Below are 14,147 nucleotides of genomic sequence, written 5' to 3'. Positions count from 1 at the left end.
TCCTGTATCCATGTTTTTTGAAAATTGGCGTATCGGGCGTATCCCCGTATCGCGTATCCGATAGAAGCATGTTATTTTTGTAAAAAGTAGCATGTTATTTTCTAGGTCAACAGTTCACCGCTTTTATTGTCATAAAAAAAAGAGTTGACCACCTTCCGTTTTGTAATTTGTCAGAAAATAACATTCTACTTTTTACATGCCGAGATGTCGCTGCAGAAGCATCAAATAGAAAGGCTCAAGATCCAACCAAGCCCAAGCTAAATCCCCCCATACTCCATTAAGGCATTAACCAACTCTTTTCAGATTTATACATCAAACTGTGCATTCACAAGAGCTGCCGCCTATGCCTATTCCTTCTTTCTGATGCAAATCGGGCAGCATGCTTATCTTGCACTATGTTACAATTTTAGTGAAACCGCTGATGCTCCTGAACTGCCAACAGCAGGGGTTTGGACTTCTAAGATCTCATATGAGATGATTATCTTTGGTCAGTTGTCCTGGGCAAAACTGTCAGCAGGTGAAGAGTTGCTAACCAGCCATTACACACCACCAGATGAATCTATTCTATTCCTAGAACAGGGGAATCAGGCGTGTTGCTCCTTATGCAATTGCCCTCGGAATTTTGCAATGTTCTTCCGCAGTTCAATATTTGACAGTCGCTCTGCCTCCAGTGCCCGTTCAAGCTGTTGAGCGCATCCAAAATGTTATGATGGGGAAGAGTATGAGAATGCTACAGGTCAAACAATAGCAATTAAATTATCCAGAGTACCTTTGCGGCTCGAGAACTCCATTCTCCAAGAATAGCTCTGAGTCTATCATTTTCTTCAACATACTGCACCCAGCATGTTCATAATCAAGTAAGAATGCTTTGCAAGCAGGCGTGGGAAACATTGACTTGATCGTCACGCTATGGAAGAATGCTAGTGTTTGCTAAAACATACCTGACTATTGCTCAAACGAATACGCTGGATCTCCGAGTCCTTTTCATCAATCAGGCCACGAGCAAGCTGAAGCTCTGAGTGCACTTGATTCATCTGAACATTTAATTAGTATGGGATACTTCACGATGGAAGATTCACTAATGGAATTAAAGATGAATGGCTCAAGTAAATGGTTCTCATATCAATATTAACAGCTTTTCTAAATTAGAGTATGATTTTCAAATTAAAAGACTAGACAATTAAGAATTAACACAAACAGTCAACAAACACATGGCAGTGCCAGCAACTAGTTTGCACAGAAGATATATACTCTACGTAATAAGTTCATGTAAGCATTTCCTTTAAGTGGCCCAACACAGGTGATTTGACCTTGGGCACATGCCTTCAGGACTGCATGCCTTGCGAGCTCATGAAAAATGGCCACCTTGCTTAAGATAGTACAGATTATTACCTCGGCGGAGAGTGCTCGAAGTTCTTGGTCACGAGATGCTAAAAGATGGACAAGATCAACCTGCATAATTAGATAAGGGAATAACTTCAGGCAATCCACCACTTCATATAGTTCATATAACAGCTGAGTTTCTTCTCCAATTCTGAGCCTATGCAAGTGCCAGTTAAAGAAAACTAATGCAGAATAAGTAGTCAGTGTCGTGCAGACCTGAGGAGTGTTCCCAACATCAGTTCTCTGGTATTTGCTCAAACATTCTTGCAAGCGCAGCACCTTTTAAGAAAAGAAAAAGGAAACGGTTGGTCAACAAGCAAAGTTCTCAATGTGTAACTAACTTAGTATTATAATCCGTGTTAATTTGACCAGAAATGTAATCTAATCCTTCTGTGCCGAGTATGATCTGACTGAGGAAGGCAGCGGAGAATTAGAAAGGTTCAGCTCATTCCTCCTTTCAGGAAATAGTATGACTAAAAGTTCAGCTGCTTATGTTGCACAAAGATTTAAATGAAACAACTCGCGATTTAAGGCAATTAGATTTCAAAATGCACATAGTTACTCTACATGTTACCTTCTCTAAAACTGTTAAAAGGATCTAAGTATACAAAAGAAGAATAGATTTAGTGAGAGTGAGATGGGTCTTGACTATTCAGCATCACAGCTGTTTTCATTTTCTACGTACCTCTTCACTCAGGTAATGAATATTCTCCCTTTGGTATTGAAGTAATGCCATCTGCTGGTCAGAGAGACGGCCATCATAATATCTGGTGGAAAATAAAATGCATCAGTGCGCCTAGCTAGCTCTACTAGCAGTACCATGTTCAGTGATCTATATAACATAGTTTTAACTCTTTGAAGTCACTTGGTGCTAGACATGAGTTCGGTAGATATATTTGAATATATTTGTTTCTGTAGATATGAGTTCGAGAATCCTATCCGACACAGGACCCCCCCCCCCCCAAGTCTGCCGTGGTGCAGACTGTGTAAAGAAAACAGATGTTGTATGTGCAGTTCTAAATATCGTTTGTATCGGCTGGCTGCTGATACTGAGTATCGGTCAATATTTTGGTCATATCGGTCGATATTTTAGTCATAACGCTCCTTTCAAGCTAAACCAATATGAGCCCGATGTCTGATATTTTGAACCTTGATGTGCACAGACAAGAGTAACCAGCGAATTTTCAAATATGAAAATATAAGATATATATCAGTTAACATAGCAAAATGCAGCTTATCTGCAGTGCCCTGTTATTTAGTTACCTTCGATCTTCCAAAGTCGTAGTAGATGGTTGAAGTGCAGAATATAATGACTGCAAGATATCAGGCCGCCCATCCAAAGAGTTGTACTTATGGATATACCCTGTAAAAGGAACCAATCAGACGTTGCATCTTAAGACCATCTAATGGGAGCAAACATGCATTTATAAGGGGGGAAAACACAAGTCACATGTATTTCATTAGGTAGATGAACTGAAAAGAATCATGAGAAACATGTGGAATACCATTCAAGGAATGGCGGTGTTGCTTGGTTAATATAACTCCAAAAGAAATAAACCTAATCATGGTTGTCAAAATGAAGATTTCACAGAAATTTGAAGATGTGTGCCATGGTAACAAACTTGCAGAACAAATTGACATGATTCTAGCTATCTTAAAGGTACTCCCTCTGTTCACAAATATAAGATGTTTTGGATAATTCAATATGGATTATATACAGACTGAAATGAGTGAATAAAAACACTAAATCGTGTCTATATATATCCGATTCAGAAAAAAGTTAGAACATCTTATATTTGTGAACGGAGGGAGTAACAAACAACAATTTAACTCACATATGTATAAGCTCATAAAGCATCCAGCACATGTTGCTTCAACCACGATAACAATCCTGCATTATGTCAACTGGAATTGTAAGATCAGTTTAGCTTGGCATACTATAATATAAAAGTTAGAAACAGGCTCCCCGAAGCGATAAACATGTTAAACTTCAGCCCAGGAACTCTAATTTTTGGGCCAACTGACAGCTGAACTTATGTCAACAGAACAGAATACTAGAATACGGGTTTAAACACAACAACATAAGTAACCAACTGAAAACTTTAGAATGAAACAATAGAAACATGCCATATACGCCCATGCATTGCCTTCTCTTGCCATTTTGCTTGAGAACATGCCCATGTATTTTGCTATGTAGTACAATATATAGATCAAGTTAGGCATAATGCTTTTCTTGCCAAGTTGCAGAAAATCATCCCAGGTAAGCTTAGGTATCCTCAGCTTACATTAAACAATTATGATTCAAGAGAGATCTCACAAATTTACAGAGGCTAAATACAGTGGCAAAGGTGTACCTTAGTAACAGTGAAATTGATAGTATATGTACAAAAGGTTGCCAGACTATGATTAAGAGCATTAAAGCAGTGCCTGCAGAAGCAATACACAATAACAATGAGTCAGTTTGACTGCGAAACATTAGAATGCATGAATCACCTAGACCTTAATTCATTGTGTTAATAGATTATTAAATCAGCCCTAAGAAGATAAAAATTAGAACCAAAAGCTATACACACTCTCAAGAGATGGAACCAAGGTGAAATGTTATCACATAAATGAAGCAGCAGCTCACTATAATGCTAGTTATAATTTATAAAATAATGATAAATTCTGGTTTAGAGCATCGCGCAAATTTGTTTGGTACTGCTCACCATAAGCAATAGTGGCAAATGGAAGTCGAGCAATGTGCTTCAGTTTTTGGCTAAAATCGTAATAGCCCTGCATGTCAAAAGAGACGCAGCATGTTAAAGTACAATAAGGAAAGGTAACAAAATGCAACTGTAGCACAGAAGGTAACAGAATGATAAGGGAACATAAAAGCTGATCATCTTTATATTCAAACATAACACTGGAACCTAGTAAGGAGAATAATTGAAAAGGCTTTTCACTGAGGAGCATATATTCATGAAACTTACGAAGTGTCGATCAAATTGATTACTCCAACAAACATATCACCACTATTACATGAAATATGAAATTAAAACACACTAAAGTAAAGATCTTTTTGATCGGCCGTACCTGCAATCTCACTTTCCTGACCTGGTGAACCCAATATTGTTGAAAAATGCCTGTGTTGAATTTCGCATGAACATTAAGTAAATAAATCACGTCAAGAGACATAACTTGAAACAAACAAACAAAATGAGCTAGTCAATCTGATAGAAAACCTGTAAGAAGCAGAAGGATAACATTGGAGCTGCATAGCAATGGAGGGATCATGCCTGGTAAACGAAGAAATATCCATGGAGCAGACACAGAAACAGCAGCATAACCTACCTAGAGAATAAGAAAGCACAGCTGTCATAAAGTGGACAGAGGAAGTGAAACAGCGTTTTGCTGAATATGACAGTCCCACGGAATAACAAAATACATGATGTTTTAGTTCAAGTGGATACTTTACAAAGTACAATTATATCCAAGGTAATCTTCTTATGCATGATAACAATGAATGTGATCGTTATTAAGAAACTTGTCCTTACCAACAATATACAGTACAAGGTGCCACTGACTATGCTCCTAGGCTCTCGATGGCCAGATAGGGGAGCTTCATGTAGTAAATCGATAAACCTACATAAAAAAAAGGATTACACATACAGAAGAAACAGTATGATTGCCAAAAACTAAAGCAGTAAGAACTATACAAGGATAACGTAAATGCTGAGACAGCTCAGCTAACTATCTCTGTTTCTGCTAACTAACTCTGTTTCTGCATCACCCTTGATCGTGCTGCTAGCTATCATGGAGTTCATACAAAATTCAGTTAACAATTGCACTGAGATTAATCCTGCATTGCAACATAAGCTAACCCGAGCAGCCAATTGACGAAACACTCAATCCAATCACTAGCCCCATGGACAGGCAAAGGGATTCAGACGATCAAGAAGGAACCTACGCACAAGCACCAAACAGTAACATGGGGGAAGAAATGCAGATTCAGAAAACTAGCCCCACGCCTTGTTTTCACATAACTGCTGCATACTTCACACACCTTAAACAAAACTCCGGACTACACGCATGACACAAATACAGAAGGCCAAAACGTTAGCCAACGCTGTGCCCCTCCCTCCCCACCTCTGCTCTCGCATTCAACGCACTAGCGCGGAAAATTTTCAACCCATGGCTAGGGCATGCGGCACCAACGCCGCAGAATCAAAAAACCTGCCGAGAGTGAATTGCGGACCACGCCGCGGAACCTGACACGGGCCGAAATTCCACCGCCATTGCCGCGGAATTGAGATCAGAGATCACCGCAGGCGCAAAGACGAAACCTCTACTGGACCGACCTAGAGGGGTTAGAGCGGCAAACTCACAGCGCGTCCTCCTCGGGGGCGGGGACGGCGGGCGCCGCGCCGCCCCGCTCGTGCGGCATCGCCGATGCGGTGGGGGAGTCGTCCCCGGCCCCCGCTACGCTGCCCGCGCGCGCTCGCCTCCTCCGGACGCCGGGTCGATCCGAGGGGTGGTCGTGGGCGGAGCGGCTCGGGCCGCAACTCCAATCTGATTAATGCGCGCCCTAGTGGTGGAATTGACGCGAGCTCGCTTCGGTTTGATTGATGATCTGTGCGGCGGGGTAACGTCAGCCCCTCTCCCTCTCCCTCCCGCCGAGGAAGAAGACAAGGTGCGAGTGGCTAGTGCTCTCGGCAGTCTTGCGACGTCATCTAGTCGTACTCTTTCTGAGGCTGACGGTGGGTCCCACCCTACAGCCTCTCTTGGATTTCTTTTGCAAAAAAAAATCAGATCTATTAGAAAAAGTTCATCAGAAGGACAAATCACCTCAAACATAATAATAATTACCTCGAGGTATCTAAACCAGGGAACAACCAGTACCGTCGTCGTCAGAATGAACCGTCGACGCGTTGTAATCGCCACTCCCCTACCGGAGCCGGCTTGACCTTGTCGATGAGAGTCGAGAAGTTTTCGTGGGTGGCCCCTAAAGACCAGCACCCTGAAGCCGCGGGCGTTGTCGTTAAACCCGAATAGATATGGAGAAATTGACACCAAACCTCGTTGTTGCGCACACACGACGAGAAACCATAACCTCGCTGTTCCAAGGAGGTGGTGAGAATCTATGTCAGAGCTTCGTTGACTACATCTAAATGGACAAACTCGAGGAGGATCGAAACTCCGAAGGCAAACTCGAAGAAAAAGCGCCGCCATCCATCTGAGCGCCGCACTTGCGAGGACTGAAAAACTCTAACCTAAACTACTAGTCGGAGCGAAGGCACCGGGATCCCCTCCACACCATCGGCCATCAGAGCGGTAGGTAGAGGGATGGCGAATTCATGGACTCACGAGCAAAGCCCAGAGGGGAGAGCTTGCCCTACCACAGCGTCTCAAGTAATATCACACCTTTTGTTTACAATGGAATTTGTAGTTCATCTCATATGCAGTTTTTGGAAGCCATTGTAATGGTTTATCAATCTGAATTATCAGTGTCATAGTTTTCTTATCAGCAACATGCACATGGATTAGTGCCGTACATAGTTTATTTTCTTTCTTTTTTCCCGGGAAAGTGCCATACATAGCTTATTTTCTTTTTTTTTCCGGGAAAGTGCCATACATAGTTTATGCGCAAAACTCCGGCGGCTCCCCTCCACCGGCAACCTCGGTCGTCGATGGTGAGGGGGGTCGCCGGATCCACGCGTGTGGATCGTTTTTACTCTCTCGCAGTCTAGGTTTTTAGGTTGTTCATCGTCTTTGCTTCGGCGACGACGATGACAACGCTGAATAAAGATTCTTCGGATCCTTTCCTGACGAGGCCATCGGTCCTATGGTTGGGGATGGATTTGGAAACCAGTCTGTTCAAGCAAGGATGGCGTGGCGGCGGCGGCATCCTCGTGGTGGACCTGTGTCCTCGGGCTCCGCCGTTGCGACGGCGTTTGCTCCAGCGTCGGCGCGGAGCTTGGGAGGTAGTCCAGGAGCGGATGCAGATTGTGGTCTGCATCGATGACATCTGGAAGACGGCGCATGTGCTGGGCTCGTGGTTGGTGGATGGCAGATATGGTTTCCTCCTTCGGCGTTTTAGTCGTGGTGGGTTGCTAGATCTGGAGTTCGATGGCGTGTCCGGGGTGTTGCCCCGGTCTGATTCGTTCAACGGTAAGGGTTTCACTTTTGGCGAGCCACCTTGGAGGTCCGTAAAGCTGCATATCAGCGATGGAGCCGCGTCGAGCTCGGGTCAGGAGGTGATTCGTCATTCTTTTCTTCGGTGGCTGCTGTGGTGGTGCCGGAGGCAGGTGACGGGCGTTCGTGTCAAGCTCAGAGATGTTCTGTTATCTTTTCAGTTTTGTCATGTCGGTCTTTACGTGACTTGTACTTTGTTCTTTATGATATGAATGAGACACGTATTACCATGCAAAAAAAAACTGAATCACAATATTGTGCTCTTCAATGCAATTCCAGGAAGGTCAAAACTTTAATACTGCTGGTAAAGATTGTATGTTGCATATGAGAAAAAAATATGGGGTTCAAAAGATGTAAGTGACAGCGACGGCTACAGATCTAATCTCTTTCGGCTTCACCGACCAACCCATGGATTATCCTCCCTCTGCATGCCGCTAAAGCGGCTGGTGATGGGGAGGGGAATCCTATTGCATTAGCTCCGGCTAGTAGTTTAGGTTGTGTTATAATTTTATCATGGATAGCATCCAGGTGGATGGCGCTCACTCTCCTTTAAGTTGGACTTTCGGGTTTTGATCATCCTCGAGTTCATCCATACAAAACGGGTTCAATGGAGCTCGACATAGATTCCTTTCATCTCATTCGGGCGGCGAGGTTAGGGTTTCTTGGCCCGTGTTCGCATGTCAGGCGCTTCGTATTAATCCAAGAGTTCAGTTGTGCCTACTGCAACTCTAGGCAGTGGCGGAGCTATAAATACAAAGTTGGGCAGGCCAGATTGAAACTGACCCCAAGTCTAGGCTGCTGATCCTATGTAGTATAGTTTTGTAATTTTGCTAAAAGTCTGGGCGGGCCATGGCCTCTTCGGCCACAACGTAGCTTCAACAGCGGCTCTAGGTTGTTGGTCCTTGGAGGCACGTGCACAAAAGACTTCCCAACTGTCATTGACGAGGTCAAGCCAACTGACTTCGATAGGGAAGCAGTGACAATGGCACTTCAACCCCTCGTTCTAGTGGCGATAGTGGTCGTCCGGTGGTCCAAGGACCTCGGTATAGTTTTAATTATGTTTGGAATTTTTTGTACTTCTAATGAACATTTATAATAGATCTAGATCCTTTCACCAAAAAAAGAAACAAGTTCCAGATACCCCTAAATCTCCTCTTCTATCTTGTTCAGTTGAGATTCGGTATAACAGTCACCAGTCACACAGCTTTCTCCGTGGAGCAAAGATCGATGAATTCAGTAAAACAGTCACTACCATTTCTCGGCCTAGTCTTAATCAGACTGTCAACGAGCATAGTAGCAGTAAGCAGCTTGTACTGCTGAATGGTAAGTGGCATTCCAAACTCAGGGCCACAAACAGGCATTTAGAACTCGCAACATTTTGCACATTTCTTGAAAGTGCCCAGGTGGAAAATGACTGTAGAAAGCTAAGCCATAAGTAGCAGCACTAAGTAATGCATGTTGGCATGAAACATCAAACTCATATACAGCAACATCAATACACGCCTCAATCGCCTCTTGTTCAGTTGAGATTCGGTATAACAGTCACAGCTTTCTCTCCACGGAGCAAAGATCGATGAATTCGGTAAAACAGTCGCTACCGTTTCTCGGCCTGCTTCATAAGTGGAACGTCAGGGCCGGTCCTGACATATATATGTAAATAAATGTACCCCTATGGACGGGAGTAACTACACAGCACCATTACACTTGACAGTGGGATTATGTAGGTGGTACAACACCATCATCGACGAATGCCTGGCACGGCGAAGGGTGTCAAATTGGTAATGGTTCTCTTGACAAAGACTGAGAAACGCCTGCCTGGTGTCAAAAAACTTGCTTTCTATGATACCGTCTCCATCCTTTGTGTCTTCAGGCACACCCACAATGTCAACCTAAATGAAAAACATTAGTTAGATCTCCTCTTTTCTTTTTCTAAAGAGAGAAGAGTCTTGATTGGTTAGTTACCGGATGGAGCTCATGAGTTTCTCTACTATTGCTCGGATGCCTCTCCCTCTCTTCAAGCTCTTGTTCTGCACTGTAGCACCTGCATGCAACAGGAAGATACAAATGTTCACAAAGACAACTTTACAAGAGCTAAAGGTTTTTCTAAAATGGCATGGCAAGCTGTATAACCACAAAGTACAAAAACAACTCATCCCAAGGATAGAATACTTCTTATATTGTACAGAATTTCCCAGCATGTGTAGTTTGTTTCATCACAATCTCACCAATACAGCTGGGCTATTAAGGTGTCGCCAGCCCCCAGCTAGGCCTGATGTCATGGTTGGGGTGGACATCAGTCCCCCCTTGCCTTTCCAGGGGAGGATTATGCGGTCATCTGGGGTGACCCCAAGAGACACCCCAGTTCAAGGATACAACAGTTTGTGTGGTAGACAAAGCTACTTAAACTGCTGCTTTATAAAAAATTATTACCTCCGTCCCAAATCTAAGACAACTAATTCGGGACGGAGGGAGTATATAATTTGTCATGCAAGTGCCTAGGCACCTGTTTCTCTCAAGGCACCTGGCCCTGAGAAAGAGCAATGATGCAAAAACCTGTTGGCACATACAGATGCTTTCGACTTCAATCACATATAGATCAAGTACACGTGGGCACTGTAGCACAGGCGTCATATGGTTCAAGAAATTGACTTACTTGTCACAGATGTAAAAACTTCTGCATTGATGACAAGCCCAACGTTTTCCAGACGACATAAAGCTACGACAGTGGCTACAAGAATACTGCAAATGGACCATAATGAAATCCTCCTTCATTGGATAAATGGTTTCCCCAAGCTGCATACATCAAAATCGAATTCATGGTAAAGATGTCATCGAACTGAAACAAACAACAAGTACATTTTCACAAAAATGAGGGGGTTCCGAGAGATATACAGTATTACAAGAGGTGCAAGAGAATCACAGAATAAACTTACCTTTTGCATCAGCATATCATCCTCGGAAGCGTTCCCACTTAGATCAGTGTGGCCAGCAGCTTCAAGAGCTCTTTTTCTAATAATTTTCTTTGCATTACCCTTCTTCTGAAGCTTTTGGTCATCTTCTTCTTGATGCAGTTGATTGACCATACCTTCGGCAGCTCCTGGCCAGTAATCTCCATCGAAGTAAGGCAAACGAGAAGCAGTAACTTTAGCCTTGCACTCTCCCATAGTAATGAAGAAATGGTCATACAAATTTGTAAGCTCAGCAACAATCTCCTCCTTAGTAGCTTTTCGAATCATGGCTAAGCACCTGAGTGTGTAAGACATTGGAAATCATGCAACCAGGAGCTAAATGTAAGCAGAGTAACACGTGTGTCAACGGTCAACCAAGGCCTTATCACTCCCGGAGTTTGTCAGATGTTCGAGTCGTCTGAATCTTAGGATTGCAATAAAAAATGTTATCACCTTCCAGAGGTGGGCGAGCCCATATATAACAGCTTGTGAATCCACGCTGCTTGCAGTATTCAAGATATCCTATCTGTACACATCGAGAACTGGTGTAAGATTACAGGAAAATGCTAGCTCAGAGAGGAAGACATCACGTCTAGTAATTTCATACAGGAATTTTTTCTGACTAGCCTAGCAACAGAAAATATATTCACAACTGTGATCAAAATCCAGCATATGCAGCAAGTTACCAGAATTTCATGGTAGACGAATGTACACAAGGCCTCTCCAGTGGCTGCTTTAATCCCAGGTCTTAAGTATTTCACAGAATCCAGGTATGACAAGTAAACACGACGTTGGTTCGGGAAAGCGCATTCAGCACCAAATTCTTGAACATACATTCCAAATAAGCAGACTTCTACACCATCTATTTTCTGGAACAAAAGAACAGCCTGCCAACAATCATAGGAATAGAATCATGGATATCACTCTCTGCTGTCAGCATAATTTATACATTAGGCATAAGTTCCTACCTTGGACTTGTAAGGGAATTCCGTCGGGTAATTATCTTCTTGAAAAGTTTCCAAAAAACGTGGTTTAACTCCAACCTTCTTATCCACTGATGAAACAACTCTGACCACAAGACCATCTGCTCCAGCAACCTAACAAATATGGAACAATTAGACTTTAAAAGTGACGGAGGAAACATTTCTATCAAAATACTAGTTCACAATGATGCCAAAATATATGGTGTCTGATGTGATTCAAGTTACAGGAAGTCCCTGTCTCAAATAATACATAATCAGAACTCAACAAGACATCATAGAAAAAGAAGCGCATAAAGCATCAAGATATATAACATACTTCAAGTACACAAGTAAGCAAAGCTCATATACCCTTCAGACTTCAGGTCTCTGAGCTGCCAAAAAGATCGTTCATAGGTTGATTTTTCAAGCCATCCATCTTTTTTGTAGTCCATTTGCTGTTATTATGTTTTTTTATTGGGTCGTAAATAATCAGATGAAACTATAAATACAATACAATCTGTTTTTTTTTCTTATAAGCCTTTAATATATAGTTGAAGCACCCCTTCCGAACAATAAATGGGTAATTCATACTATTAGTTAATTCTCCAAAATGGTATACCTCATTACATACCAGGTGGGAGTATACAGCTAGATAAACTGCTAGGTCATCCTGGTTGATGGAAAAAGTTGCTATGGGGTCTGAAAGAAAAATTAAACAGGCCCCACATTTGGTCTGTTTTTTCTCCTTTCAAATCCGGTAAGCGAAAACATGGACAGGACAATCATTACAGTAGGCTGCAATTATTTGCATGGTATTTTTTAAAAGGATTTGCACAGTGTGTAGGCACTTAAAAAACACTATCAGATAGCATATTTTTTGTCACAGAAGGTAATATGCTACCAGAGTGCATTAAGGAGCCATGCATTGCTGAGAAACATAAACAAATGAAGTACACGTGCACTTCCACCAACACTTAGTTTCACTAACCTCGTCAAAACTACGTCCTGTCTGAACTGCACGAGCCTGTCTCTCCAGCTTAAGCCGTTTAAAAAGCCGCTCTTCAATATGATCGCTAAGAGCAGTTCTTGGCAGATCACTTGCCCCAAGAACAGCACTCTGTGGTGAAGGCACGTGCAGCCCATGCTTCACTTCCTCAATATAGCAATAGAGGCAAGTATATGCTTCTTTTACATCATAGTTTATGCCATTAAACAGAGCACATATCTGATGCTGCCAGCAATTACATCTTTCACAATTAACCCACTGTGGAATGCATCATTCAGAGAGATTTAGTAAAAACCAAATATAATCAAAACTACAGTTATGCAACCATCAGAATAGAAATACGGAACTTACACATTCTTCAGTTTCCTCATCATTTCTTTTTTTCTGAAATCGGGCCTTCGGAAACATCTGTCCTTCAACCTCAATGGTGTGACCAGGGGACTTATTGTAACATGGAATACAGACAGAGTGGCGGGTATCACGAGTATCATAAGCATAGTACGGTCCATTTCGCCTTATCCGAGCACCACAAGGTAAGCAATACATTGGTGGGGGTTCAAAGGTGAGTTTTTCCTGTTTGCAGAGCTGGCATGCATTTTCATTTATACTATCAGACACCGGCTGCAGTTGTTGACCATATAGGGGATCTTCACGTAGTGAATCAATAATAAGCCTACATAAAAGAAGGATTGTGTGTCCTGAGAAAACATTACGACTGCCAGAAACTAAAGCAGTATGGACTATGCAAGGATAACGTAGATGCTCAGACGGGCTCATCTAACTATCTCTGTTTCTGCATCACCCTTGGTCATGCTGATCGCTATCGTGGGTCGTGGCCATGGAGTTCATACAAAATTCAGATAACATCCGCACTGACATTAGCAGTGCGGCTTAAACCAATGCAAGTAATCCAATCACTAGCCCCATGGACAGGCAAACGGAGTCAGATCGTTGACGAGGAAGCCTACGCACAGGCACCAAACCGCAACATGGGGGATGAAGTGCAGATTCAGAAAACTGACCCCAATGCCTTATTTTCATAGCATTACTTTTGCAAACTTCACACACCTTAAACAAAACTCTCGACCACACACAGGACACAAATATAGAAGGCAAAAGCGTTAGGCACGAAGAATCGGCAGCGCAGACGAGCAACGCCGTGCGGCCCGTGCTCCTCCCTCTCCCCACCTCCGCTCCCGCGTTCAACGCACTAGCACAAGAAACTCCAATCCATGGCTGGGGCAGGCATGCGGCACCAAGATGCCAAAAGCCCCAGCAAACGCACCAGAAACCTGCTGCGACTGAATCGCGAACCGCGGAACCTGACACGAGAGACAGGCCGAAATTCCTCCGCCATTGCCGCGGAATTGAGGTCAGAGACCACCGCAGGCGCGCGCACGGACGGAGCGTCTACTGGGCCTACCTAGAGGGGTTAGGGCGGCGGACTCACCGCGCATCCTCCACGGAGGCGGGGACGTGCGCCATCGCCTCCGGCCCACGCTCCGCCGCCCGCGCGCGCCTCCTCTGGATCCGAGACCGAGTGGTGGTCGTGGGCGAAGAAGCTTAGGCTGCAACCCCCGTGTGATTAATGATCTGTGTGGGGGTGGAATTGATGCGAGCTTGGCTCCGGTTTGATTGATGATACTGTATATACGAGCCGGACTCCTCGAACGC

The 14,147-nt window shown here is 43.5% G+C and overlaps 2 protein-coding genes across 2 annotated transcripts; both read right to left on the bottom strand.

The window, feature by feature from the left end:
• Positions 1–255: 255 nt before the first annotated feature.
• Positions 256–6,062, bottom strand: LOC119322967 (protein FIP1-like). The gene is made up of 14 exons (XM_037596519.1): positions 5,751–6,062; positions 4,920–5,007; positions 4,608–4,716; positions 4,459–4,508; positions 4,092–4,158; positions 3,738–3,810; positions 3,219–3,274; positions 2,647–2,746; positions 2,069–2,150; positions 1,600–1,662; positions 1,393–1,452; positions 942–1,034; positions 770–832; positions 256–683 (listed from the first exon to the last, which is right to left on the bottom strand). The coding sequence occupies exons 1-14, from the start codon at positions 5,807–5,809 to the stop codon at positions 585–587; spliced, it is 1,062 nt and encodes a 353-aa protein (XP_037452416.1). The 5' UTR covers positions 5,810–6,062; the 3' UTR covers positions 256–584.
• A 2,981-nt stretch (positions 6,063–9,043) lies between these two features.
• On the bottom strand, positions 9,044–14,143 carry LOC119322966 (probable histone acetyltransferase HAC-like 1). Its single transcript, XM_037596518.1, has 10 exons — positions 13,924–14,143; positions 12,825–13,146; positions 12,456–12,731; positions 11,474–11,602; positions 11,192–11,392; positions 10,892–11,031; positions 10,491–10,803; positions 10,211–10,350; positions 9,520–9,598; positions 9,044–9,446 (listed from the first exon to the last, which is right to left on the bottom strand). Exons 1-10 carry the CDS (start codon positions 13,956–13,958, stop codon positions 9,243–9,245), a joined length of 1,839 nt encoding a protein of 612 aa, XP_037452415.1. The 5' UTR covers positions 13,959–14,143; the 3' UTR covers positions 9,044–9,242.
• Positions 14,144–14,147: the final 4 nt, after the last annotated feature.

This window comes from Triticum dicoccoides, chromosome 6B (genome assembly GCF_002162155.2).
Source record: "Triticum dicoccoides isolate Atlit2015 ecotype Zavitan chromosome 6B, WEW_v2.0, whole genome shotgun sequence".
Classification (NCBI taxonomy): Eukaryota; Viridiplantae; Streptophyta; class Magnoliopsida; order Poales; family Poaceae; genus Triticum; species Triticum dicoccoides.
The sequence above is the reverse complement of the archived record's forward strand: the minus strand, read 5'-3'. Positions and strand labels throughout refer to the sequence as shown.

What these genes read in the sequence shown, in the direction of transcription:
- LOC119322967 (XM_037596519.1), bottom strand. Translation starts at nt 5,809, where the DNA reads ATGCCGCACGAGCGGGGCGGCGCGGCGCCCGCCGTCCCCGCCCCCGAG. An exon ending in TTCGAGCACTCTCCGCCGAG is followed by an intron (nt 1,035 to 1,392) that starts GTAATAATCTGT and finishes TTAAATGTTCAG; the next exon opens with ATGAATCAAGTGCACTCAGA. An exon ending in GGAGTTCTCGAGCCGCAAAG is followed by an intron (nt 684 to 769) that starts GTACTCTGGATA and finishes TGCGCTCAACAG; the next exon opens with CTTGAACGGGCACTGGAGGC.
- LOC119322966 (XM_037596518.1), bottom strand. Translation starts at nt 13,958, where the DNA reads ATGGCGCACGTCCCCGCCTCCGTGGAGGATGCGCG. An exon ending in ATGAGGAAACTGAAGAATGT is followed by an intron (nt 12,732 to 12,824) that starts GTAAGTTCCGTA and finishes TGCATTCCACAG; the next exon opens with TGGGTTAATTGTGAAAGATG. An exon ending in TCTGACAAACTCCGGGAGTG is followed by an intron (nt 10,804 to 10,891) that starts ATAAGGCCTTGG and finishes TTACACACTCAG; the next exon opens with GTGCTTAGCCATGATTCGAA.